Genomic DNA, 27,844 nt, shown 5'->3' with positions numbered 1-27,844 from the left:
GTATCACGGTGAATTTAACAGAACTGCAAAAATATAACACTGCATGCTGTTTCTTTGCTGCAGTGCATTAGAATTTCTTTTTTACATTTTCCACGTTTAGGGAATACCAACTACATGCCATGATTGAAAAGTATCTTAAATTGCAGACACTGCACCCTGAAAATCAGTGCAGCCTACTCAGTTACATTCTACTCACGCAGAATAGAAATGTTGCTGCACTGTTTGTAAGGCATGAACCCACTCCACCCCTGGATAGTGCTATAAACTTGGGAAAAATAGTACTTTATATGTATTTATACATAACACATCTTAATGAACTACGCATTTATCACCACAAACAGTGTGTCATTTCTATAAACATAATTAAAAGGCTTGTCAAAGATCCCGCAAATGATATAGTATTATTAATGTTGCAAATCAAAGCAGCAAAGTGAAACAATTAGACTCTCAGGTTGTTCACGCTCTTTGAATAATAACCATTATTGATAACTTAGATTTTAATGGAATATCTTTATTAATATTTGCAACTGGCACATTAGGACTGGGACCAATTTTGAGTAAACACAGTTTCCAAAGACTGTCCCTTTGAGAAAACACTTGAAACAAAGTGGAGCAAATATCTTCCAGATGAAACGAGAAAATTAAGCAAAGTGAATTGGCTGTTATTGTCAAGAACTACAATAAAAGGAAACATTCATCTAGGAGAACAGATGGGTGGAGATATACTACAGTTGTTGCATAATTACTTATATACAGTGTTCAGTGACAGCCTTTTCAAGCTTATAGCTAGCGGAAAACTTCAGGAGATATCACGCCTTAAGTTCTATGATATATGTAAGCTATTGCAGTTACATTACTGCAAAGTAAAACATCAAATGTGTGTAATCTTTTTGAAGGATCCTATTGCTCGTGTACAGTTTAATATGCCACATCTGAAAAGAAGGTAATTATAGTAGAAGAGTCATATTCAATATAACTTGAATCTAACATGAGTGCCTTGTTATGGCAGTAATTTTTACCCTGGTTCTCCAGCTGATTGAACAATTTTAAACCATTATACAAATCCAGATTAATAATACTGCTTGGAGGAAGAAGTGGCAGTCATTTCCTCTCCTGTCCTTGCTCTGCTCGTTATTTTCCCAAAAGCAGATCCAAAAACAATAATTGAAATATTTTCAATTTAATTTGTCTGAATAGTCTTCATGAGTTTCTATAATGAGGCTATGAACAGATGCAGGACTAAATTCATTACCACAAGGCAATCATATTGTCAAATGGCTTTAGTTTATTCCTGTTCCATAAGAAATAACATACAAAATACAATATTCCCTGTTTTTCTAATGCTATTTAATAAAAAATTATAGTTCTCCCAATTTTTTTTATTTTCATCACAAATGTTTAAATGCTTTTTCAGCTTTTCTTATAAGAATTAATTCACTTCTCTATTTTATACCTGCCATGCTCTCAACATTTCTTCATACTACAGAATAAATGCCAATCCCTGTGATAACAGACACTTCCAAAATCACTTGATCCATGATAAATGATAAAAAGAAAAAAAGTGTCTTTGTTAGCTCACTGTGAAAAGATGGAAAGCTAATGGTTCAAGGATTAATGTACTATACAAGCATGCAAATCACATTCCCTTTCATTTCATCAAGTGCTTGTCTGTGACTGTAAAAAGAGTGGAATTAGTTCCGTTTAAAGGTTGAGTGTGTGAGATCAGGGATCTAATGGCAGAGGGGAATTCATACAAATGTTCCAGTAGCTTATAGTAACCTGATGATAAGAATCCTTGTGTTTCCATTGCCTCAGAATGAGCTCTCTATATCTAGAAGAAAACCCATTCAGTCACTGAGTCGTACATGCTGTACCTTCCTGTTTCTACAGAACTTGATGTAGATACCCCTCTCATCTCTATCAAAGTTGCCCAGGGTGCCACATATGAATAAAGTATGGCAAATATATGATGTTTCTCTTGATAGAGTAAGAAGACTTTTCTTTTCAACCCTGCCCGTGAACCCTTGACCTTAATTCATCATCACTTAAAGAAAACTCCCTCTGGCTGAAGCGAATAGTGAGTTTTAAGTGTCTGCACTAGAAATGGTAAATGATAAATGGACTTGTACTTATATAGCGTTTTTCTAGTGTTCTGACCTCTCAAAGCGCTTTTACACTACTTGTTTCATTAACCCATTCACACCACAATCACTCACTGATGGTAGAGGTTGCATTATAGTAAGGGACCATCAGAAAAAAGTAGAATCTAGTGTTCATTTCTGTTGTTTGATACAATGTAAGCAGAGGGGAAGCTTCTCTGTGGGCCAGGGTGCACCAGGAAAGTAAATCCAAATGTTCAAATTACTTGGTTATCTGCCATTCTCATCTTAGGTTCAAAGCTTCCAACAAACTCATTAAGTGTGTCTGAGCAAAAACAAAAAACGGTTTCTAAAGCCCACCTTTAGCATACAAGATTCTCCCACACTCTCATAGGGGGAATATGAGGGGAATGATTGTAACCATAAAGATTGTTGACCATATTCATAAAGTGGCCTTCTCCAACCTTAGATGTCACACTTTGCGTTGGAAGCTCAAATATTAACTGCAAACATTTTATCTAGCAAGTCAGTATCATGTTATTGCTTCTTGATTGATCTGCAACTGTAAAGACATCAAAGAAAATACATTTAGAGAGACATCTGGCCATATTTAAGATAAAACAACATATTTGAACACCTTGCTGTAGTTAGGGTATAGAGTACGAAAGCTAATACCATCATTTGGCAGTGTTTCATGCAAAAAAAATGTTGATGAGATAGGACTAGGTGTAATGCTTCTGTTAGAAGTCAGTGAAGGAGATGCTGTTTTTCTTTCTATCTGTCTTGATGTCCTGACAGATTTTAACCATCCACAGTGTCTTCTGCTTAAGATTAATTATGAAAAGGTGAAATGATAACTATAATTAGATGAGCAACATTTATACAATTTATAGCCTAAAACACATCAGCACATTGTTACAGCATTTAAGATTTTCACCCTGAGCCTGACGTCAAAGGAAAATGGCTGCTTTGAGTGTGTTGTGTTAGCCCACATTTGTTGTGACAAAGAAATTAAGCTTACAAAGAGGAAGAAATTGCTTGTAAAAGACCTGAAGTATCGCAGATAAAAGTCATAAACAAAACATTCAGCATTTTAGGCGGTATGAAACTCTCAGAAATGATAGAAAAACCATAATTTTTGACAACAGTCAAGTCTTTATTGATCATTAGTGGTTTCATTGGAGTCACCAGACAACAGCAACAAAACAGCGCTGCATGGAAACATTAAATGTACCAAGTAAACATCCAGAGTCAATAAAACGAAAATAAAAAGGTTCAAAGAGCAGGGGAGGGAGCTGAAGCCCTTTTACAGCAGTGAGTTGCATACATCTTTACAATAAAGATATATTTCTTGTTTGGGTGATTGGCAAAAAAAGTATCACACACATTGTTGAGTCTTACTGCGACACTCTATCATGTAGGTACAACGATCTAGAAATGTAATCTGCCCTCCACAGCTGTGTTTGTGTTTGTTTCAACTGCTCATCTACTTTCACACTTTATAGGAGAGTACAGACATATTTGCATAAAATTTCTGGTGGTGGAGCGGAAGTTGCATTGCTTTTATTGGAGTTCACAGTTAAAATGTATAAATTTGTTTTGAACATAGTAACAGCTGGTTCTATCCACAGTGAGAATCGTTGTGTGCTTAAAGCATATTCTTACCAGTTTATGGTATGTTTGTGCAGCTGAATACAAATGTGCCATGAATACAATTTAAAGTGATCCTCTATTGTAACAATAATCCACAAGTAGTGCAACATTGAAAGATTTGTCCATGCAGTATGTTTAACTTGAGCCACACTGAAACAAATATTGCCAAGATGTTCAAAAATAGTTTTCCTCAGCTGGGAAGAAGGAGCACCAAGTCTGAGTAGACCAACCCAGTAAGACATAGGAGGAGAGGGGGAGGAGTAAGGAGGAAGTCATGCTCTCAGAAAAGTAGTTAACATTAGGACATAACACTGGGATCACTTTTGGGTGCTTGAAGGGGGTCCAACACCAAAACTCTGTGTGTGTGTGTGTGTGTGTGTGTGTGTGTGTGTGTGTGTGTGTGTGTGTGTGTGTGTGTGTGTGTGTGTGTGTGTGTGTGTGTGTGTGTGTGAGTGCCCCGATTGTGAGTTTGTTATAATTCTGAATGACTCAGTTGATTGTATTTCACACTCTTCTTTGTTAGGAAGTGTCAATGTGCTTCTGACTCAAGGCAAACTGATGAAAATCATAATGGTCTAAAAAGAGCATTTCATCATTGTACCAATACAAATTAAAAAAAAATGTAATTCATGTTAGTGTGCTCACACCCTCAGTCCTACTCATACACTCACACACACTCAAGAGGTGAAACCCCACAACAAACACACACACTTTGTGCACAATCAAGTGCTTTAACCAAGGCTGGTGATGTTGGAGCGGCCACCAGGGGGTGCTACAATACGGTGACCAGACCGACGAGGGATGCTGTCATCAATCTGTGCCCCTGAGAGAATGATGGTAACATAAACATGTTAGGTTTACTTACTCAAATCTTAGACATCTACTCCATTGAAAGGCCTTTTCAGAATACCTACATCTTTTAAAGTATCTGGATATTTTTGTTCTTTAAAAACCTTTGACAGCGTCACAGATTTTAAAGACTGATGCAAAGTTACTCACCTGACAGGCTGAAGTTGGAGTGATGAAGATTGCGTACTGGTTGTGGTTGGTGAGAGGTGGGTGAAGTTTTGGCTGATGGAGCAGGAGTGATATATTTAGGGGTTGGAACAACATCATACACAGGGCCATCATACATCCCACGGTAACACCCTGTTGGTTCCTCACCTAGATAAAAAACATGGACAAAAAAGAGATATAAATCTGATATGTTGTTTCCTTTAGTCTAATATTAGCGTGTTGCAACTAAATCCATTGAATCTAAATGAAGTGGAAATGTCAATAAGTGTTTCTTACATATTTTTACAGTATTTTTGAGACACTGTAAGGAAGAAATAGCTAGAGTGAAAGGAAATTGTCACTGGATGCTCACATTTGTTCTGACAATTGTACCTGTGATCGATGGTGCACTGTACCTGGTTCCTGAACTTAACACGCTGATAAGGAAGGTCTGGGAAGTGCTTTCGGGGAATAAACCGTCCAGTGCCCTGCTGAACCTGCAGCTTGCCTTCCTCATAAACAACTCGACCTTGACTCAACACCAACGCTGGACCCCCACGACACTCCATACCTTCAAAGATGTTATATTCCGAAGCCTGAGTGCAAAGGTCATAGAAGACAAAGAATAGGGGGATGAAATCAGGCACATGAACAAGGGAAAGTGCTTTAATTTACCCCCCACCATTTAGGACTGTGCTCCGTATCCCACCACTGTGCTGTTTCAGCAAGCATTGTATCAAAGCTTAATAAATGCAGAATGCAGCAGTTGAGAAGATGGGGTATGAATAAATGAGAGGAGGCTTGAGGCACATAGGAGGAGTGAGTGTGTGAATACAGGGGGATGGGTATGAAGATGGCAGCAAAGAATGGGTGAGGGGTGAAAGGGGATTATAACCTAAAGCCAGCAGCAGTCTGGATTAGGGTGTATAAGAGTGAAAGAGCCGACTGAATACATTAAACTCTGTCTAATATCTTCAGTGTATGATGTCACACTGCTCCAAGCCCATGTCTACCTCTAAATCCTTCCTGCTGAGTTGAAATGCATCGTTTTGTCTTGAAATCCAGAGGGAGTTACCTAATTTGTGAAAAAAAAAAAAGAACTGACATATTTTTCTCACTTGTGTCTTAGGGCATCTAACCATGCAAACAGCTTGCTGTTGTTCTTTTGCCTTGGAATGAAATATCAGTCACTCAGAATTTTGTTGAAACTACAGTATAAAGAAGGGGGGACAGATTTTTGATCATGGCAACAAAAGGATTAAATTATTGTCCAAATAATGTACAGTCTTTGACTACTTTCAATTGAAAAACATTACAGGTCTGAGTCAACACCACAAACACATTTTTTTCTCTGAAGGTTTGGCAAGTAAGTATGTTAAGAAGTAAGTACGTTAAGTAATGCTTGTATTATGCTATTCCATCACTGCTAAACCTATAATAGCCAATCACAGCAATGCCAGGCTTTACCTAATTTTATATTCAAATTTAAAAGTCCATACACCTGCTGTGATCTCCCTCTTGGTTTTAATCCTATTTCACACTCCACCATCTCCCATGCTGCCTCTCTCCTGCCCCCTGTTTGTTATGTGCATTTCTTCTGATACAGTATTTGAAGATTACAATATCAGTTTAATAACCCATTTAGTTCTTATATCATATTGAACAATTCTGTCTTTCCCTTTCTTATTTTTTGTGGCTCTCACCGACTGTTGAAGTTTTGCGCTGATGGTTTTCACGCTGTCAGGGTCCCAGATGACGATGTCAGCATCAGAGCCCACCGCTATCCGGCCTTTGCGCGGGTACAGATTAAAGATTTTCGCAGCATTGGTAGATGTGACTGCCACAAACTGGTTTTCATCCATCTTCCCCATGGCCTAAGAGACAGAGAAGTGGGTGTATAGAGAACTGGACATATACTAACTATCACACAAAAGACACACACTCACACACACACACACTCACACACACACGTTCTCATTGCTCACCACGGCCTTGTCCCAGACAAAACCCATTCTCTCCTCCACTCCGTTGGTCCCCTCAGGGATAAGGGTGAAGTCATCTTTACCGACTGCTTTCTGGGAGGTGCTGTATGTGCAGTGAGCACTGCCCACCACCTGGAGGTCCCCACTGAATTAATGCAACAAAATATTAAGAAGCTATTAGAAACAGAATGAGGGTATATAACTAAGTAAGTTTACACATATAAGCAGAGAGTATTTTATTAATATTTAATTAAATGGGAAAAGAAAGTATACAACAGTACTCCTGCAGAAGAAAAAACATGAAAAGAAAAAAGAACAATGTAAACTCAAACTTAGACTATAACATAAACGATGTACAAATGTATATTTGGTATATAAAAGGAACAGTATGTTTTGTACTGGAATGTGCACCATGTTGCCATGAGAGTGCATGTCTCAACCTCTGTAGGCAGTTTATCATTTTAAGAACATTTGGCAGCAAAAATCAGCTCAAGTTAAACAGTCAATCATGCAATCAAGTTGAACACATGCAGACATTTCAGCTATTAGCCACCAGGTGTCCTCTTTGAGTATGTTGCTAAAAGCACGAGTCATGTTTAGTGGCCCAAGGCAAAAAAATAAAAAATAAAAGAGCTAAATGAAACAGTCAGATTGGTGCAACGCATCTGCAATACCAGTTCCTAAGGCCATAACTGAATGATGTCACAAGCTGCTCTGCATTTTCTGAAAGGCATTAATAGATGTGTAGGTCGTCACTTTACCACTGAATAAAGAGGTTGAAGAAAGAGGCTGAATCTGACTGATAAAGCATTATGATTATTTAGGCTTTTTACCTACCAGTTAATTACAGTCATGACTTTGTGATGGTGAGCTGTGGGATCATGGCCCAAATGCCATCAGAGTGGTTATTATGAAGTAATGACCTCACTGAAATGTGAGAGGAAGGTGTTTACTTTTGTTCACACCTCTAAAAAGATCCTAAAAATACACCCTGTCGCATCAGCAAAAGCTCAAATATAACCGCAGTATCACACCACCGGTGTGACAGCATGGACCCACCCCGAGACAGTAGCTGGAGTTGCAGACAAGGGGGGGAGGCAGTTGGTAGCCAAGGCAACAGATGATGAAGGTTTCTAGTTCCTGTTCTATTTATGGAATCGGGGCCAGTCAAATTGTACAGCAGGATTTTCTGTGCATGTGTGTAGGTTGAATGTGAGAGCTCAGGTTGGTTTGGTTAGGGCCACTTCATCCCTGTCTATGGTACTCATGGTTAGTGGCTTTCAATTGATATCCATAACTTAAACTTCTGCACCTCCTTCTTTCTGCACCTTCTCTGCTCAAACATACACCTTCACCTTTTCTCCATCTGGTTCTCTCTTTCACTGAAGCTGGTCTGAAATTGTGCATTACACAGGAAGGTATTTTTGATGTGAAAACCAAACTAATATCTTAGAAATAAAAGTATTAATTAAATCACAGAAGGTTTCTCCTTTGGTGTCATGTGCCTGATTTGCATTTCACTTTCTGCAGAGGTTATAGCTAAATTTAGCTTGCTGTCTGCCCTCACTCTGCATTAATTTGAAGGCTTTTACATATCGCAGTGTTCATGGATTATACTGGAGGCTACATCTATTAGAAGGCTTCTCAGAGCAACATCATCACATACTGCAAATCAGTCATGGCTTTGAGTATACCAGAGAGTGCAATAACTTACCAGGCCAGCAGTGTGTGGAGGTGGTCTGGGGTTGTGGGGTCAGGACTCAAAGGTGGAGAGGTGACATAAGCAGCCGCTTTTGCCCAGTTCTTGCTCCAGTAGTGAGAACCGTCAGTGGCCAGACAGGCTGTGATTGGCTCTCCAAAGACTACAGAACCTGTTTCGAAAGATCAGAGTTTGAAAAAAAAAAAAAATGTTTAAACTAGCAGGTAGCTTCTTTCAAAGTGAAGCAGAAACATGAGGCGATCGGGAACGGGTGAAGTTAAAGAATAATAGTGTGAAGATAGATTGGCTGACCTTTCCTACGGGCTTGGGTGATAGTGTCGGCTGCACTCTTACTCATCACTTTTGTGATGTAGACAGGGCAGTTCACACGATTGCCAAGAGTGATGGCGCGGAATACAGCCTCAGCCTCCAGCTGTATTAAAGGAGGTTAAGGAAAGTTTAAAACCAACATGTGCCATAAGAAAAAGTTGGATGAAGGAAAAAACAAAAACTGTATCACCTCTTCAGGACGACTCAGAGGATGGCCTTCGGGTCCGGTGATTCCCATTTCCAGGATTTTTCTCTGTTCCTGCAACACAAATAAAAACTATTTTCTTGACTTCTACTACAATGATTTTCAACATTACACAGTACTTGTTGGATCAAACTTTGCCCTCAAGCCTACTGTCATAGTGACTTTTGCAAGAATCTCTTTGCGGTTGAGCTATAAAAGAAAATTAAGTGTGCATTGTAATCCTAAATATAGCAATGCATTGTGGAGACATGGCTACAGAAATGTCTGACATTTGGTTAAAAAACAGACCTGCTTACTGGTTTTCTTTTTTAGCACTGTTCAAATTTCATCTCTTTTTTTCTCATAGGATTCAGTGCCTCTGTCGTATCTCTTTACCCATCTCCCTATCTCCATTAAAGTAAGTGCATAAGTATTTCAAAATCAATTATTAGCATTCCCATTAGCATCCATTACCCTAATTTATCTACCCATACATCATGATTTTCGCCATGATTGTCCCCATAATTGAGAAAATCGTCACCATGACTCCAACTACCACTTTTGATCACAGCTGTCGGCATTATCAGCACCTTCACCCTCACCATCTTAATCACTATTACAACATTCTCATTAGTAATTATGGTCAAAAGCCTGCATTAAACCTGTCATACCCAGCAGCAGTATGAGCAGCAGCAGTATTAATAATCCTCTCCCTCTCTCTATGAGAGCTTCGATGTTATGTAACAAGAATATTTCTCAACTGCAGTGCAGGTTGCAGGGGACTATAAAAGTAAAATATTGATTTAGTTCAGCCATTATGTGCTGTAGTTATTTGGCCACAGTAAATTGCTGTGACTGGAGGCTGAGTAAAGGCAGGTTTTGATGGTGTTAATAGAGGCACTAGGAGACAAAAATGAGAGGTTATGTAGCACTTACCTGAGCAATCAGGTCTCCATTCTCAGCGTGAACTAAGACCACAGCACCCAGCTCCTTCAGGAAGGAGAAAGCTTCATATAGCTAAAGGAGGGATGAGTCAAAGGGATAAAAAGGTTTATACGTAGAAGGAAAAAAAAAGGCTCACATATAAAGGAAGACATGTATTGGAGCAGTTTCAGAGGTTGGTAAATGAAGATATTTACAGAAATACCTGAGAGTCTGACATCTGGTATGTATCCTTGTAAGCCATGTACACTTGGAAGGAGTTGATACCTGACAACATCAAAACATCCAAGTATACGTGACAGGGTATCGAATGGGAACAAATTTCCAAGGATGGGTTGTTGGAGCGGGGCCAAAATAATGTAAGGCAATGAAGTCAAAAAGAAGGGCAAACTTCTGTTGCTGAAAACAGAAACTGATCTACAACCTCGGCTGATGTGCAAAGCATACAGAGCTTATTTGTATGTCTGGCTTCTCAGCCAAGAATTACAACTCTAAACTTTGTTCATAGAAGAAATCGGCCACACAAGCAGCTGTCTTGGCTTACTTGCTGCATGATGTTGTGGCTTTCCCAAATGAAAAGTGATTTTTTACTTAAAACAGATTACAAGCAAAATTTGTACACAGCCACCATGGCAGCTTTGTCATGACAACAATAGATTCTCTCTAAGAGGATTCAACGCTGGGTCCAAATGGTTTCTAAATCTGTCCCTATTGTTTCTGGGAAAGAGGGCCAAAATTGGGAACCAAAGAAAGGATTACAGCAGTGGCCGCAGCTCTTGAATGACTTCAGACTGCTCTACCTTTGTCATGCACCAGCAGCTCCAGCTCGTCTTTTACGGTCTCGTTCCACTGGGGGATGTCCACATGTAGGGAGTAATCACAGCATGCCTTCTTATCTGCAGCTTCCTGCCAGTACTCAAATGTCTCCAGTAGACTGTCCCCAGGCAGGGGGGTAACGTGGTCAACTGGGAAGTAGAAGAGGTCAAAGGTTAAGATGGAAAGAGTGAAACCAATATTTTTATACTCTTGAACTAGTGTGGGGTCACATCTTCTTTGTGGCTGTGTATAAGCATACTTTCCTTATCACATACCACTTGATGTGTATTATCTGGAACATGTGCAATATGTGTATTGTGTGGCAGTCTAAGAAGTAACATTTCAAGTAAGATTAAATGTTTATTTATGATTTTTGTATATTTTTGCATATTTTATCGTATTGTACTGCATCGTGTTGTATTGTATCTTATCATGTCGGTGATACACTCACTGATCATGGTGGTGCCGCCAGCAAGTGCAGCCTTGGTGCCCTGGAGGAAATCATCTACCGGTTGTGTGCCCAAGTAAGGCTTCATCAGACAGGTGTTGACATCTATCCCCCCTGGTATCACCATTAGGCCATTAGCCTCGATCACCTTGACACCCCCTGGCACAACCAGATTCTCCCCCACCTGCCTGCCAAGGATAAGGAATATGTAGACAAGGAAGGGCAGATGACAGGGAAGCAGAGTGGAAAAGGAAGAGAGGATATAAAATCATCATAGAAATATAAAATATTTACATGAATCAAATGTATTTTTTTTTGTGCCACTGCAGTTTTTTGACAATATTAGATAGGTGTTTACGCACTTAATGAGCCCATCTTCAATGTAGACATCTGCATAGACAGACTGGTCGTCGTTGACCACCCGCCCTCCTTTGATCAACAGCCTTTCACTCTGCGGGGGAAGAGGTACAGAGAGAAAGGAGGGGAGGGAGGGAGCGACAGGTAGAGGGGGTAAATTCAATCATTTGGATATATTGCACACTCGGTTATGCAATCCATAACTTTACAGTGATATTATGACACAGTGCAGAGGATGAGGCAGGAGGGAAATGCAAATCCTAAGTGCTGTACATGGATAGGGACTCAGAAAAGCTAATATTATTAGGTATTAGGAAGATTTTGTCTCCATGGTAACCAGAGATCATCCATGGTGCAGATGAAGACAACTGACAGCTCTGTTAAATTATCTGCATCTATAGCTAATAAATACATTTTACCACAATGTGGTGTTTGATTGTCTGTCAGCATGAGATTTTAGTGTTACCTGATTGTAAAAATGCTTGAATATCAAATATGAATATAACTTCCATGCATTAATACAGGATTAATATTTGCATAGAGCCAGTCTCAAACCTTTGTGGTGTTTCATGCCAGCCTTTGTGCCCTAAATGACTCCTGGTTCGAATGTCAAGTCAACCGAGTTAATCCCCATGACAGGCGGCGAGATTACACAACAGAGTGAAACACTTAGCCAGAACACGCGCTTAGTTTGACACACAAATATTACAAACTGTCACCTCTTTCTTGAGTTTGCAGTTTCACACGGGTGATACAGTAGCCAAGCCCTCTGCCCTTTGCCACCTCAAAGATAATTTGATCTCCTGACCGCCTGCATCGTCAACAGGGATTTGCATACAACCGGAGAACTCCTCCGGCCAATCCCATGCTGACCAGGCCAGGTCTCTTACCGTTAGGTGGGGGATGCTATTCCTCGCCTGGTAACCGGTACCAGACATGCTCTGTCCGTCACCTTGTCCCCGAGCAGTCCACTCAGAAACAGCTTGCGACGACCCTGGCGTCCTGCTCTACGCCCCTTTCTCTCCCCTTTTCAAATTCGTTACCGTTTCCGCGTGTGCAATAGGGAAAGCAATGAATCAGCCGCTACGTCGGTATGCGTGTAGCGCGCGCTCTTAATGACAGGTGACGACCCTGTGCGTGCGCGCGTGCAGAAAGCGAGCGTTTACTTTATCCGATTGCGTTCTCGGCACAGTGAAAGCTGCAGCTCACACCCCCCACCATGAGCGCACATAAACAACAAACAATACAGTGAAGGAAGCTGTCACTGTTCAGCACCACAGACCCTTACAGTCACGTATCGGCGTAAAAATGTGGCCTGTTACATTCGTTTGGATCATTTCGAGTTTCGAGATTTAAATAGCCAATCTGCAATGCACCACAAAAGTTAATTATTTATGCAGACTGTCTCAAAATAAAAAAAAGTCATCGAGCGCCGGAAAATAACGTAGGCCTACTACAAAAGCAAAGGCAAACACAACATATTTCTCAGTTAGAAACGATGATCTCATTAGCATAAACTATTGCCTGTGGGCTTGTCTGTTGTATTAGATGTAAAAATGTGGCTATATTCATCGGGTAGCCTGACACAGCCATCAAAATGTCAACCAGAGAGAAAAAAAAACCGGGGTGTACTCTTCAATCCCACCTTCCCATTTGGGCTTTCACTCCCAGATGAAAATCTGACTTCTACACCAGGGCATCCCTCGTCTTTCTCCCCGGGCGAGTTGCTCTGTGACCCTTCCCGGGTCTCGCTGTGCGTCTTCCCGATGGGGTCCCCGGCATCTAAGAGCCTCTCCCGACTCCCACTTCTCGGGGTGCGGCTCCCTTTCCTCCCCACCGCGTAGTTATCGAAGTCTATAGTCTTGCTATCAAACGCTCCTTCCACAGAACTGAACATGCCGAAGCTCTTTCTCTTGTTGGGCCCGGTGTTGATCGGCCCCGCCAGGTAGACCGGCAGCTCATCCTCCCGGTTCCACTGTCTTCTGCAGTCAGACATTGTACCTTTCTCTCTCAGACAGAGACTTCCCAAATCTGAAAGGATGGAACAGGAGCCTGGCTTGTTCTAAGTCTAACCGGGTCACTTGACGGCCCCGCCCCTCGAGCGCTCTCTGATGCTGTGAACTGTGCAACGCAGCTCTCTTCGGAATATCTAAGAATGCTGCCTCCTTACACACAAACTGATGAAATGATGCAGTGCTCTACTTCTTATATGTAATGTGTTAGTGTGAACTAGCTGAACGTTAAAAACCTTGTTTGTGACCAAAACGCACATACGCACAAAGGGGGAGCAGGTCTTCAAAGTGGGGGGCTGGGGGTTGTGCGTGATCCGGTCACACCATCAGCGGATTAAACCAGCATGTATCATCTTTTAACCCACATCTGGAGGGCTAGACAGAATGTTACATGCTCTGTGCTATGCTGTTGTCATACATGGAGGCAGATATTTTGCAAGACACCATATAGAGCGAGTGCAGCTTGCAAGGCTCCAGGCTGCAGCAGGTGCATGGTGCTTTCATCTCCACTGTGCTTAAGTCAGTGACCTGTGTCCTCATGGGATGTTTGCTGATGTGAGTCGAAAGTGGGGAGCAGAAGTCAGACTGTAATGGCCCATGGGAACACAGGGAAAGGTCGAAAGAGAGAGAGGTACAGACAGAGCAGTGTTTGGAGCTGTCCTTTCAGCACCCGCGCAGGTGGACAGCTCCCACGGGAACAATGCACCAAATACTGTATGAAACAAAGTACAACAGAACCCATTTAGCCAAGGGAAGCTTTACACTGCAAGCTATTTTCTTGCCGTGTATAGCCTTGCCAGTCTAAAAGCTATTTTTATCAACATACCACATATCTACAACATAATAAGCTTGATATGATTGTATGATTATTGTTATTATGCAGCGTTCGAGCTTAAAAAATAGAAACAACCGGTCTTTGCAGTGTCCTGAAATAATGCAGAACATCATTAATTCTTAATAACAGAGCTATGAGCTTATTTGATTTATTAATGCTTAATTGATCATCAATTCATTGTTTTGAGGTGTTGTGTTATTGTACGCGTTACTGTCCTATGGGAGAGAGGCAGACTCGATCAAGAGAGGGCCCATGGAACCTAATAATCTGCCTAAATATTTCTCCTTAAAGCGTTCGATTAAAGTAAGTGTATATGAAACCTTACTAGACATAGCCTGAGTCATCAACTTTGTTAACTAGTTAACTTTGGTTTTTTTTATTTTAGTTGTGCATGAGGTTTTTGTATTGTTACGTGTAAAAACAGAGGCGGGTGACTGAATTTAGAAATCGCTCCAGAATAACTCACATTTCTGTATACTGGCCCTCGCAGGTTAGCAAAGCAAGACCGCTCTATCCATCCGATGAGTTGCCCATTTGACTGGCAGTTATTTCAGCCTATCTGAGGCGCGTCTATTTCCAGCCCGCAGGACGCAATATTGTGGTGTTGATCTGCCAGACCAGATACTTGAGAGTTTGACCACAGTCGGTTTGTGTCTCTGGTTTCGTAGAGCTGTAAGGAGTGCTTGGAGAACAGCATGGAATAATTTACAGACAAAGCTTTTTGAGATCAGGAGGAAAGTTTTGTTTTTAATTCTAAAGGGATCGTTCTTTTGTGCAACAAAGTAAGTTAACTTAATTTTGCTTACTCAGGTCTTGCTCTGAGTGGGGTGAGAATTGACGTGACATGATGTTCAGAGTCAGAGTCAGACTCGCACATTGAGTGTTACCCTGTGGAGGACACAGCAGACTGATCAGGCACTTCAGACGCAGAATAATTACTGAAATCACTAATAAGATTCCTTTTAACTTTTAGATATTAGGTGGTGGGTAAAGACGTAATTTGACCTCTTTCTTGTGTAAATTTAGTTTTTTCAAAAATGTGAATATCACATAAAAAGTAGGAAATAACTTTAAGATGGACATTTCTGGATTCATAACATCAAGTTTATAGAAAGCATGACGTTTTTCTTAAACAAAATATCCCAGAGTTGTGTTAGGCACATTTCATACAAATACGTATTCGTAATGCATTTATTTGAGCAGCATTTTGATATTTTCAGTTAGAGCTTATGAACCGTAAGACAGTTAGGTATAACAAGGATGATATTGTTAACACTGATCATGTTTTCAAATGTTTGACCTGGAGGGAACTACAGCTGGCAGACACATTAAGTGAAGTAAAAGTACTGTATTTTTCTATGAAATGTTGTGAAGTGGCAGAAAAAAATAAGTTGCACAGGAAAAAAAACAGTGCCAAAGTGAAGAACTTGTGTGTTAAATTCTATTAATCTTGTCAGGCTAAAATACTTTTCTGTCATGACATTTTTGTTTAGCTTTGCAATAACTAATCACTTAGCTTTGCTGTCATGAATTACCTAACAAGTTCCATTTCTTCTCTAATGTGATGACTCAAATTCTGTAAAACTAGGTCTCACAGTTTATTTCCTGCCAATTTCAAAAGCAAGGTGCCATATCTTTGTACAACTCCCTGTCTTTATTGGTGACTCACTTATACATTTCTGTTTATAATTACAGCAGTGCATGGCTGTCCTTACTTACTTGATAAATTAATGGCGCTTTTTTTGATTACAGGCAATATGGAGAAGGAGTTCCCATCAACACCAACTGCTGTCAACAGCAAGGGGTCATGCCCTGTCCTAGATGGGCCCTCTCCCTCCTCCTCAAAACAGATTCCTCCTTCCCAGATCTCCAGTAACCTCCCGGCTGGCCCATCCCGCCTTCAAAAATCTCCAACCTTAACAGAAAAAACGACAGAACCCCAAGAATTATCCTTTACTTCTCAGCCATCCCCTCATGCCAACCCTAAACCGATGGATTCTCCTCCTTCTTTAGAGGCATCAAAGCCTTCAGCTCCTGCTGCGTCTGCTAAACCTCCCTCTAAAACTGTTTCCACAAAATCTGCTTCTTCTGTGACAAGCAAAACACCCCCAGTTATCCTGCGTAACTCTTCCCCTCAAATCCCAAAAGTTCCATCCTTTTCCAAGCTTACATCTTCTACACCTAATAGCTCAGCCAAACCTCCAACAGATCCCTCTTCTACTTCTCCAGCCCCAATGAAACGCACCTTTGCTTCAATGGCAAAGCGGGTGATAGTACAGGAAAGACTCAGGAAAGCTGAGGAGGAAGCCAATGATGAAGAGGAAGGTAGGCATGCCTTTTTATGAGTCAGGAATTAAATCATGCATTGTTAAATGGTTGCAGAAAACAAGTCACCTCTGCATTTGGAAAATTTGGTTCGGGAACAGTTTTCCTCTGTAGCTGAATATCTGTGTTTAAACTGCCCTGGAATGGCTGCAATGAAAATGACTAGTTAACTTTTTTAATCATGTGAAGTTCAGCATCTCTCCATACAAAAAACTTGAATTTATTCAATAATTTAACATTGAAATCCATGTTATTAGACCACTGATGGGGGTAATAAAAAATCTATGGAGAAAACCACACACTACCATGTCGCGTTTACTGCCAGGTTAAGGGTTGTCAACATGCACATGGTGACTTTCCCTCACATCTGCCATGCATGTAACATATACCATGTGAACATTTTTAGTCTTGCAAAAAGCAAAGTTCAAGGGATAGAACTGTCAGCCTGATGGTTGGACGGCTCCACTTTGGCTCAAAATGAAGTTCTTCAACAGCTGAATATACACAAAGCTTTGCAAATATGTTCCCCTGGAAGATGATAATTCTAAGTTTGATGATTCTCTCGCTATTTCTCTGCCTCCTGCAACAGGTTGTCATTTCTGTTTAAGGAAATACCCTGCCATTGAATATGGTGCACAAATGCCCATTGCAAGGACAATAGTTCAAACTTTAGGTAGCTTTTTTGCATAATCACAATGCATAAGGTAAAAGTGTTTTTTGTGTATTAGTAACATGAGATAATACGATATAGGAAGAAGACTAAGCAACATTGACAGCCCCTGGTTTGTGGGGTACTGTTATAAATCTTGGTTTTCTGAAGCTAGACCTCACCATATTTGGACAAGGTGTGTACCCGGGAGAAATTGAGTACATGGACTCCAGTTAGCTGAATTATTGCCTAACAGACAGCTGGTGGCTTTTAATTGTCAATCAAAGCAGCCAGGATGGTAATAGTGTTAAATGTTAATAATGAAGTTGTCATCAATGTTTAAATAAGCTATTTTGACAAAAACTGCCTCAGTAGTCCAGTAAGGTAACTAGCACAGCTAGAAATACTGTCTTGTGAAATTAGAACAAGCTTAAGCTTCGTGGATACATGGCCACCTTCTGTTAGCAATATATGAACCATTTCACATATTAACATTTAATTATTAGCATCATCATCGGTTTATGTTCCACAAGTCCCTTAGAAAACCCATGTAATAACTTAATCATTTAGGGATTGTGGAATGTCACTATTGTTTTACAAAGTCATTACACAAGGGAAGATTTCGCTGTGCATGAGAGACTGTGACAGCTGAAACAGGATACAGGGGAAGAAGCTGAACTTTTTTGATTGAAGGACACTTGGGGTAGGGGTAACACTTTGGGCAAGTGACGAGTGAATGATTTGATATGGGACCTGGGCACTGTGTTGATGGAGCTCTGTGGACTTGTCACAAGATATCTGCATAGACAAACAGATGCATAGACGTGCTCGAAACGCACACACTCACAACTACTCCACCTATGACTTTTTGCTATTCTCAAGTTACAAGATATATGTCAGTTGGGATTTGTTCATCCCTGGCTGTGAACACATGAAAATCAGCCATGAGTAACATTGCTCCCTTAATGAAGTTGTATCACTACACAAGCAACATAGTAAGGGTCTGGCAGTCCTCTAATCCGTTAATTCAGGCAGTAGTTTTAATCGATTGAGATGGATATGTGGACTTAGGGTGTTTCCTCTTATCCTCTCTTCTATCTAGATGAAGAGCCAGAGGAAGAGTTGACTGTGGAGCAGATGGAAGAGAAGGCCAAAACTGGTGATGCCAGAGCTCAGACCCGTGTGAGTATAAAAGCACATGCTCACAGACTGGCTCTTGGCATTGTTTTCAGTGCTGCTGGTTGACTCAGTCTGGTCATAAGCACGCATCTATTTTTGGCCACTTGAAAAAAGATCCGAGGCTTTCAATGTGATACACCAAGATGATATTGTATCGCTTATAAATCATTATGCAGACTATGTTGCAACACTCTACTGAACTTGTGAAAATTATAAATGTTAATTTTCTCTTTACCCCTTATTTCTCAACTAGTAATCGCAAACATAAAAAGCGGTTCTGGGAGAAGAAAAGGGGGGTAGGGGTGGAAGATGAGCCCAGACTTTGCATTTAAGATGCCCCAGTTCCTAAAGGGTAAATTCCTAAGTAGCTGGTTACATGTCTTAAACTCTCCAGTTCTATATGGCATGTAATGCACATGTGAAGCACCCGTTATAACCACAGGGTGTGTGTAAACGTGAACATGTCAATACATGTGACCACATCAGTACAGTGGTTGAATATATATGCAGAAGAACTTAATGTCTCACATGTCAAAATATATGAGCTTAACATGCTAATGCTTAAAAATAGTTGATACACAGGGATCAACATTAATGGTTTCTGCGTAAGTGTTGTTCTTTTAATCAGGTTTATGAGATCTAATGCTTATGTATCTAAAAGAAACACAATATGAAAGAAATTAATGCCACATCAGATGAAGACACGTCTCATCTCCTTAAAAATAGACACATTTCTTTTTAACTGTGGGAGAAGTTATGAAATTACAGTTAAGATTAGCAAACAGTCACTTGATATTTTGCTGAGGTTCCTGCTACTGGTAAATTGCCAGATGGCTAATGGGACAAGAAATTATGGACTCTGAATTCCTGTCATCCATGGGGTCTATAAACTTTACTGTGAAACCATTTGGATTGAAACTTTCTACCAAAAAAATAAACATTCAGGATTGTCCAGACTAAAACTTTAAAACTGTGCACTGCTTTAAAGTTACAGTTAAATTTTAATTTTCAATGCTTAGCATCACCAATGAAACATCATTCAAATAGTCTTTGATGCAGAATCTATTAAAACATCTATGTCTAACTTGAAGAAGTTGTTACCTCCGGCCACACAAGCTTAATTCATTCCTTTCTCCTACCTCTCTTTTGTGTTTCAGCTGGGTCAGCACTATTTGCTTCTTGCAGAAGAGAAGGACAAAGAGCAAAATAATCAGCTTGCTGTTAATTGGCTGATTAAAGCAGCTAAACAGGGGAGGAAAGGTGCAGCAAGGGCACTGCAATGCTGTTGGATACAGAGGAAAGGTTAATGTATATATTCATATATACATTATATATATGTGTTTATTCAGTCCCTGCATGTGAGTGCTTGTGTATCTATGCCTATACTTCATTCACTGACTCCTGGCTGTCAACTTCTATAAGGAATTACTCCAGAGAATGAGGCAGATGTGCGGAAGTTGGCAACAGAGAGTAAGTTTGAGCTGGCAGTACGTAAAGCAGCCATGATGATGTACTGGAAACTTAACCCAGATAGGAAGAAGAAAGTGGCTGTGGCTGAGATGCTAGAGAATGTCAGCCAGGTCAATGCAGTGCAAGGTAGGATACACACACAACACCACCACATGAAGTACTTCTTGAATAGTGACAATAATCCTGCCTAGTTTAGAACACACTGTCCACAAACCTGCAACATTTTATTATTTGTTGGCATAACATCATATATTTCCCTTTGCGATTTCAGTATTCGCAGCTGTCTCAGTGAAGAATATCACATTACATGCCGAGGCCTCCCAAGGCAGTGTTTGTAACTCACTGTTGTTATCATTTCTTACCAATAGGTGGTACTGCAAGCAGGATTCCTCCCCCAACCTCAGGCCAGACACAGAAAGTATTGGAGAGCCTGGTCAGCAATGAGTGTGAGTATCCACATGGTGAAAAAGTGAGGGAGAAAATAGAAATAAAGAAAATAGTAATATAGTGCATCTTTCTACTTTCTTTCTTCTCAGCTTCACAGATGGTGGACCTGGATGACTTTGTTGAGATGACTAAAAAGTATGCAGAAGGTATAGTCCCCTCTGCATCCCCAACTGGCAGCCAGGTTACAACCAAGAGGGAAATCCCTCCACCTCGGGACAGAGGTGAAGAGGTAAAATACCTGTCTATTAAAATACTATCTGTAAATACAAGTACAAAGATGTCTGTTTTTCTGTTTTTAAGTATTCAGTTTATCGTGTTTCAAAGCAGAAAGCTGAGCTGGTCCCATTAGGACACAAGAAGACCCACAGGAGTTCTTGGAGTTTTGGCCGTAGTGGGATAATGCTACACTCTAAGCAGAACGGGGCCATAAAAAAAGCCATGGACATGAAATCACGCCTAATGGTACCTCATATCTAGCAACACATTTAATTCCTTTCTTTTTAGTATTTCTTGGATTTAAAGGTGCCTCCCAACAAATGAGAATATTCTGAAACAGTTTTTTGTAATTTAAAAAGAAAGTTTTACATTCATTACACAGTGAAATATCTAAAGCCTTAATTTATGTTTTTGTTAATGCTTATGAAAATCCGAAATTCAAGATTCTCAGATTTTTAGATTATTTCTTAAGATCAATTCAAAAAGGATTTACACTACAGTAATGTCAAAACTACTGCATCAATGCAGCATTGAAGTGATCAGATGGCTGCTGAGTTGTTATTGGGGCTGCTTGAAGTGCTCTAAAATCTCCTGAAAAACAGCTCAGAAAACACAGTGGACCAATGACATGGTACTCCAAATCATCTCAAACTGCAGAAACCAGATTTGTCTGCCAGTTTGGTCTGGTAGAATTCCAGAATTCCAGCCATGTAGGACAACTATCAGGCATGAGCTCAGAATAGCTATACAGTATATACCTTATAACCTACATTCACCAAAAATAAAACACACAAACCAAACTGCTGTACCAAAGGGGGAAAGAGACTCCTGTTTATATAATCATTTACCAGTGTTTCCACACATGTAGGGCCATGAAGCTGTCTCAATATTTCAAAGTAGGTTTTATTTGTTGTTATAATGCAAGTGTTGTAGCGTATAATATTCTGTGAGAGACTATTTTTATTGTGTTTTAATTATACAACCATGGAAAAGGATGGGGGTCTGGCACCATGTAGTTCCTAGAGCACCTCCTCTTTTTGCATTCTTCACACGGGATGGAAATAAAGTAATGCTGGTTCAGCAAATCAATCAAAGGTTAGTAGGTGTAATGCTGAAATCCCTCCACAATAAGGATTTGAGCTTTCTCCTCCTCCTTATTGTCAGACTTCAACGATCTCAGTAGCCAGAATGTTATTAATAACTCGAGATGTCTCGAACTTCACCAGATTCTCCAACCATGGGTAGATATGACAGTAGCTCCTTTCCTGAGGATGTCTCTCGATGTACTCACACCAGTCTCAGTTCATTCCGTTTCAAAGTCTTCCAAGTTTTTGAATTAATTCTTCTTGCCAATTTAACTCAAAGCTGTGGTCATCCTTGTTGCTCGTGAATCTTTTCCTACCACACTTTTCCCTTTCAGTCAACTCTATATAATGCTCTACAAACAGCCAGCCTTTTCAGCAATGACCTTCTGTGGTGTACACTCCCTGTGGAGTGTGTCAATGATCACCTAGACAACTGTCAAGTCAGCAGTCCTCCCCGCAGTAATAGTTGTGTGGCCTGAACTAGGCTGAGAGAAGAATGCTATTTACTATTTGCATAGTAATTTAATTGAACAAGTAATTACATATTCAGATATTTAAGAGTATTTAAGTCTAATACATTACATTTTTAATTTCTTAAATAACTGATGGAAAATCAATAAATTCATGATTCCCTTTTGTGGATTTGCATGTTCATGTCTCCAGTCTCTCTTCATATCTGTCCCTCTTCCCTTCAGATACTGCAGTACCCACTGCATTCCATAGTTGAGATGAAAGAGCACCTGGTGGACTGGGCGTCGCGGGCTGGCGTCCAGTGGCTGAGTACAGCCATCCCCACGCAGCACGTCAACGCACTAATCTTCTTCTTCATAATCAGTAACCTGACCATCGACCTGTTTGCCTTTGTCATCCCTTTGCTTGTCTTCTACCTTTCTTTCGTTTCAATGATCATCTGCACACTGAGGGTTTTCCAGAGCAGCAAAGTAAGTGTCCTCAGTTTTATTTTGAATCCGAACAACTTCGTGATTTGTCTTTTCTGTTAATGTTCCTATGTGTTTGCATTTGATTGAGGTTTGGTTTAAAGTAGTCATGATTTATTGATGTAAAGTGTGCATTGTGCTTGCACATTTAAAATCAATCTTTTAAAACTTTTAGAAGTGATTTCCTCTCTTTTCATTTGACTTAAAATATTTAATTCCCTGTATTTTTGCAGACTTGGGAGAACTTTAGTGCCCTAACATCACTGCTGACACGTTTCGAAACTGGCCTGGATGTGGAGCAGGCCGAAACCAACTTTGGCTGGAACAACCTTGAGCCATACCTTTATTTCATCCTTTCTGTTTTCTTCATCATTTTCTCCTTCCCTGTGGCTGACAAAGGCTGGATCCCCTGTTCTGAGCTCTCCACTGTGGCCATCTTCTTCACAGCTGTCAGCTACCATAGCCTCAGTCCCACTGCTGCCACTTATGCACGCAAAGCAATGGTCATAGAGGTCAGGTAGAACACAGCACTTGCTCATCATGTCATAAAATGATATTAATCACAGATTTTATAGCCTACATCAAGTTTGTGTAGTGATTGACGCTTATTGGAAACTGTGGATGTGTTAATATGTAATCAGATTTTTAAAAATAGAATTAAATAAGTTAATGCAGCTACTTTTTTCAAATCCAGGTAGCTTCTTCATTGTGTTGCCTGACTCAGTTCCTGCCAGAGGACAAGACAATGCTTCGCCTCCTGGGCTATACCTTTGCCACACTGCCACTAGGGGAGTCAGTGGTGCTGAAGCTCAGTCTCCCTTGCCTGCTGTATGTCTACCTATTCTACCTGTTCTTCAGGTGAGTTAATTTTTAAGAGGTAATCTGTAAAAAAAAAAAAAAAACTGAACAACTGTCAAGATTAATTTTATGCATTCTGGTCTTCTTTAGTCCAAAAGGTTTTGTACAATTGTATTTCAGCTTTGGTTGTATACAGATGAAATGTTAATCTGGACAGAAAAAGTGGCTGGCTGCATCCATAATGTAATATAAGAAACACTGGCCATCTTCAGCCACGATTTTACTATCATTAATCTCTTAAAAATTATACCATTTAACATTAGATGCCATTTGTCTCTCCATTCTGACTAGGGATGTGCATGTTTGTTGACTAAAGTATTAAAAATTGTCACCCCTGCTAGTCATCATAGAATTACTAGTCAGTTAAACAATTTGATATCTATACTATTGTAGGCCTGAATTGCTGGTCATATGGTGTGTCTGAACTGAAAAGCAGCTACCTGCCAGGGCTGTGACTCTGGTTAAAGGCTACTGCCATAATGTTATAATGCTCTATATACTACAGTATATTGCTCTATGACACAGGTGACAGAATCATCACAGTGAAGGTGGCAGTATTAACCTGCAAGGAGGACTGAAGGCTGGTAGTACTAGTGAAGCTAACTTTAGCCACACTTGGTTAACCAATTTAAACGACTTGGAAATCGCTAATCCCTCATTTCAACTCTGTTGACAACTCAAGTTGTCATCAGTTCATCAACAATAACCTACCCTAAGAAAAGACACCTTGGCTTATTCTTAAGTGCTTATCTTAGAGCAAAACCCTGAAAAATGTAGCCATCGCCCCCAGAGGCTCCACTGTCATTAGCCAATTGCCATGTGTCCTGAGAATGGTTAATTGCCACTTAAACAATGGATTATGTAAACTGGATTAAAAATCCATCCCAGCTGCTTTGTTTATTGATTGGCTGAAATCTTTCTTTCTTTCCTTTCTGTCCATTTTTCTCTTACAGCATGGCCAGGATGCGTGGTTTCAGAGGGACTTACTGCTTCCTAGTCCCCTATCTGGTGTGCTTCATGTGGTGTGAGTTCTCGGTGGTGCTCCTCCAGAATTCCTCAGCTGTGGGTCTAATACGTACCTGTGTGGCCTACTTTCTCTTCTTATTCGCCTTGCCTGTTCTGGCATTTGGACTTGCAGCCATGCTCCTTGTCCAGATTTGCAAGTGGTTCCTCGAGCTTGAGCTCACAAAGGTGATTGTTACCTTGGTGATTTGTGCAATCCCTGTCACCCTTCGACTTTGGACACGTTTCAGCATGTCTATTCTGGATGTCTTCCGTTCAATGACCCACCGTGGCCCTGTCAAACTCATCTTACTCTGCATCTCCATGGTGATCCTGTTCTTTGCAATCTATGTGTACCATGCTGAGGGGCAGAAGGTGTACAATTCCACGCTTACTTGGGGTCAGTACAGCCAGGCATGTGGGCCCCCTGCCTGGGAAACTAAAGGCGTGGCCCAAACACAGCTCTTCTGTAGCCACTTGCAAGGACATAGAGTCACCTGGACTGGCCGTTTCAGGCATGTCCGTGTGGCTGAGACGGAGAATGGGGCACAGTCTGTCATCAACATGTTACCAGTGTTCATGGGAGACTGGCTGCGCTGCCTGTATGGAGAGAAGTATCCAAAATGTGAGCCAAAGAATTCTACAGTGGCAAACCTAACTGCTGCCAATTTGGCAGCCAGTTCTGCCTCAGCTTCAGTTTCACTGCCCTTACTGCTTCGAATGCAAGAAGAAGAAGAGCTGTGCCAGCTCAAAGCTCTGGCAAAACACACCTGCCACATAAAGCGCTTTGACAGCCATCGCTTTGAGGTAGCAGTAGGAATGATCCGAGATGGGGGCATGGACGACCCAGCCAGAGATATATCATTAATGGCCAGCCATGAGTTCAGACAAGTTCTCCTAAACCTAAGTCCTGGTAACATGGTTGAGTTCAGCACTAAGCTGGAGGGCCGACTAGGAGCCAGAGCTCCAGCCTTTGAGTTGAAGGCTATCCACTGCCTGGACTGTGATTCTACACTGCTGACCGGAGGCAGGCAGGTAAAGATTGAGAGAGACTGGAGACGTACCACAATGAGAGCCCTGAAGTTTGCCTTCGATTTTTTCTTTTCCCCTTTCATGTCAGCAAAAATCTCTGCCTGAGAAGAATGACGGTGAATCTTAAGCCACAATGACTCACTCAAATGTCTTCTGGAGGTTCTTTTGCCGTATTCTTGTGATTTGATTTTGTTACTACCGATACAACCTAACATTATTGTTTACATTTTGATCAAACATGGAACTTGTTCGTGCAGTTCATGTACCTCCAAAGTAGTTCAAGAAAGGTCAGTAAGTAACTAACTCACTGTTACAATCTGTCATTTTTTGAATGCTACACTTCTGAAACTACAAAGTTATAAACTTATCTCTTTGTACCCAGGGTCTTGTTTGTCAAACCATGAAAGCCAACAGATACTGTACTTTGTTAAAAAAAACTTATATTATTAGAATGAACTGATCTTTGATAAAGCAATTTTGCTGCTACTTTTGTACTTAGATACTTTTCAACACTACATGCTTTAAAATAATACAATATTTGTTATTTTTACGTTTGACAGTATCAAAAAGCAGTAACGCCTTTTACAAGCGAAGCTGATCCACACTGAATTTTTACCTGAAGCTGCCATGAGCAATAAAAGAGAAAGAGAGAGAGAATGAGAAAGAGAGAGGTAGTGGTTGATCAGCATCAAGATAAATGAAAGAGCTGAAGAGCAGCTGAAGTCTTGCTCCTTGTTATTCTCTGCTCTGCCCTTCCTCACTGCCACTATACCGTGGTTAGTAGGCGGTTTCAAAAACACCTGTAAGCAAGTGCTTTAACCGTCCATTCTGTGCAATAAGAACGGAACAGAATGAAACACTGTCCTTGTATGTATGAGTTTCAAAACCTGCAATAACGTTTGTGACAATACGGATCCACCATAGACTGCATAAATAAATCCACCAATCAAATTCAAGTCTCGACAGTCATCAGCATCGTGTCACTCAACGTCATTACGTAGTTTTTTTTCTTTTCTATATTTATATGAGCCGATCGATGTTCCTGGATACATCATGTTTTTATTCCATAAACATTTTAATAACATTTCTAGCGGGTGAGAATATTTGATTTGATTGATTTAGTCTGTACTACCAATGACTTAACATTGTCCTGGTTTTGTGATAATTTTGAGACATTTATTCTGAAAAAATATGTCACAGGTTATACCTTGTCTCTTTTTTGGGGTGGAGGAAAACTATGTGTTTTTTAGTTTCTTCTTTTTAATCAATCAAACACTTTCACTTGTATTTAATTCCAATAACCTGACAAAAGCTGTCACAAGCTGACAGCTGGGCTGTTTTTATGGGACAGCATCATCAAGTTAAACTGTATTAGAAGTACTGAATCAGTGATCAGCGCAAGAACTCTTTTAATGGAGAAAAGCCATACAGGTAAATATTTAAATATATGATCTTACACAAACCTTTCAATGTTTATTAATGTTGAGCCTGTAAACTGTGAATTAAATGCCTTGTTTTTAAATAGATGGAGTGTATGAGAGTGAGCAATGAATATTAAAGTGCTAGTCTTATGAAAGAAATTTTGATTTTTTTTTTTGGTTGTTCCAGAAAAAAAACAGAGGAGCCAAATAAAGAATTACAATAAATACAGACACACAGATCCAACACATTTTTGGACGGATTTCACATAATTTTATTAATGCACATTCCTTTCATTCACCTCATTATAGTTATGTTTTTTGTATTGTTAGAATTGTCTTTTTTAAAAGTATGATAGATATACACGCTATTAGCTTTGAGTAATGGCGACATGCTTCTGCTGCTGTGCTCCTGAACACAACTCCTCTCACTGCTTGTATGTGGTGGTGGTAATTATGTGATCTCAGCTGACCTGCTTTAAACTACAGCTTACTGTTTGAAGGACTGAGATCAGAAAATTAAACTTTTACTACCTAAACCCTTTCTTTAAGGTTTTCTCATGTGAAATTTGCTTGTTTGAACACTTTGTTAAACCAATCAGTGCAACATTATGTCCACATTAAACAGCAAAGGTAGACATTGAAGACCAAAACACAGCAGCTGATACTACGAGAGGACCCACAAGCCCAGAGGCTGTAACAGAAATGTCTCTGTGAAGTGAATTTTGAAACCAAAGGTAGTGAAAGTGAAGATAGAGCAGAAAGGGGAACATACAGCATAAATAAACAATGTTATTCTCTTTTTGGACTTCTAAGTTGAAACAGTGTAGCGTTTGTGGATAAACCAGGAGTGCTGAACAGATTTTGCAAAA

General features: G+C 40.3%; 2 protein-coding genes across 2 annotated transcripts; one reads left to right on the top strand and one right to left on the bottom strand.

Moving 5' to 3' along the window:
- Positions 1-3,231: 3,231 nt before the first annotated feature.
- Positions 3,232-13,502, bottom strand: crmp1 (collapsin response mediator protein 1). Its single transcript, XM_034688061.1, is given in 15 exon segments — positions 3,232-4,575; positions 4,752-4,895; positions 4,898-4,916; positions 5,165-5,344; positions 6,452-6,622; positions 6,734-6,875; positions 8,445-8,601; positions 8,742-8,862; positions 8,950-9,018; positions 9,880-9,960; positions 10,091-10,152; positions 10,686-10,850; positions 11,153-11,337; positions 11,512-11,600; positions 13,152-13,502. Coding segments are annotated over 15 exon segments (2,028 nt in total). The 3' UTR covers positions 3,232-4,483.
- A 2,139-nt stretch (positions 13,503-15,641) lies between these two features.
- wfs1a (Wolfram syndrome 1a (wolframin)) lies at positions 15,642-25,962 on the top strand. The gene is made up of 12 exons (XM_034688570.1): positions 15,642-15,696; positions 16,106-16,678; positions 18,430-18,509; positions 19,664-19,808; positions 19,929-20,102; positions 20,345-20,422; positions 20,513-20,652; positions 20,748-20,885; positions 22,420-22,665; positions 22,896-23,174; positions 23,357-23,520; positions 24,474-25,962. Exons 2-12 carry the CDS (start codon positions 16,111-16,113, stop codon positions 25,657-25,659), a joined length of 3,198 nt encoding a protein of 1,065 aa, XP_034544461.1. The 5' UTR covers positions 15,642-15,696; positions 16,106-16,110; the 3' UTR covers positions 25,660-25,962.
- Positions 25,963-27,844: the final 1,882 nt, after the last annotated feature.

The sequence above is a fragment of the Notolabrus celidotus genome, chromosome 7, assembly GCF_009762535.1.
Source record: "Notolabrus celidotus isolate fNotCel1 chromosome 7, fNotCel1.pri, whole genome shotgun sequence".
Classification (NCBI taxonomy): domain Eukaryota; kingdom Metazoa; phylum Chordata; class Actinopteri; order Labriformes; family Labridae; genus Notolabrus; species Notolabrus celidotus.
Note: the sequence above shows the minus strand (reverse complement) of the source record. Positions and strands in the feature narration are given on the sequence as shown.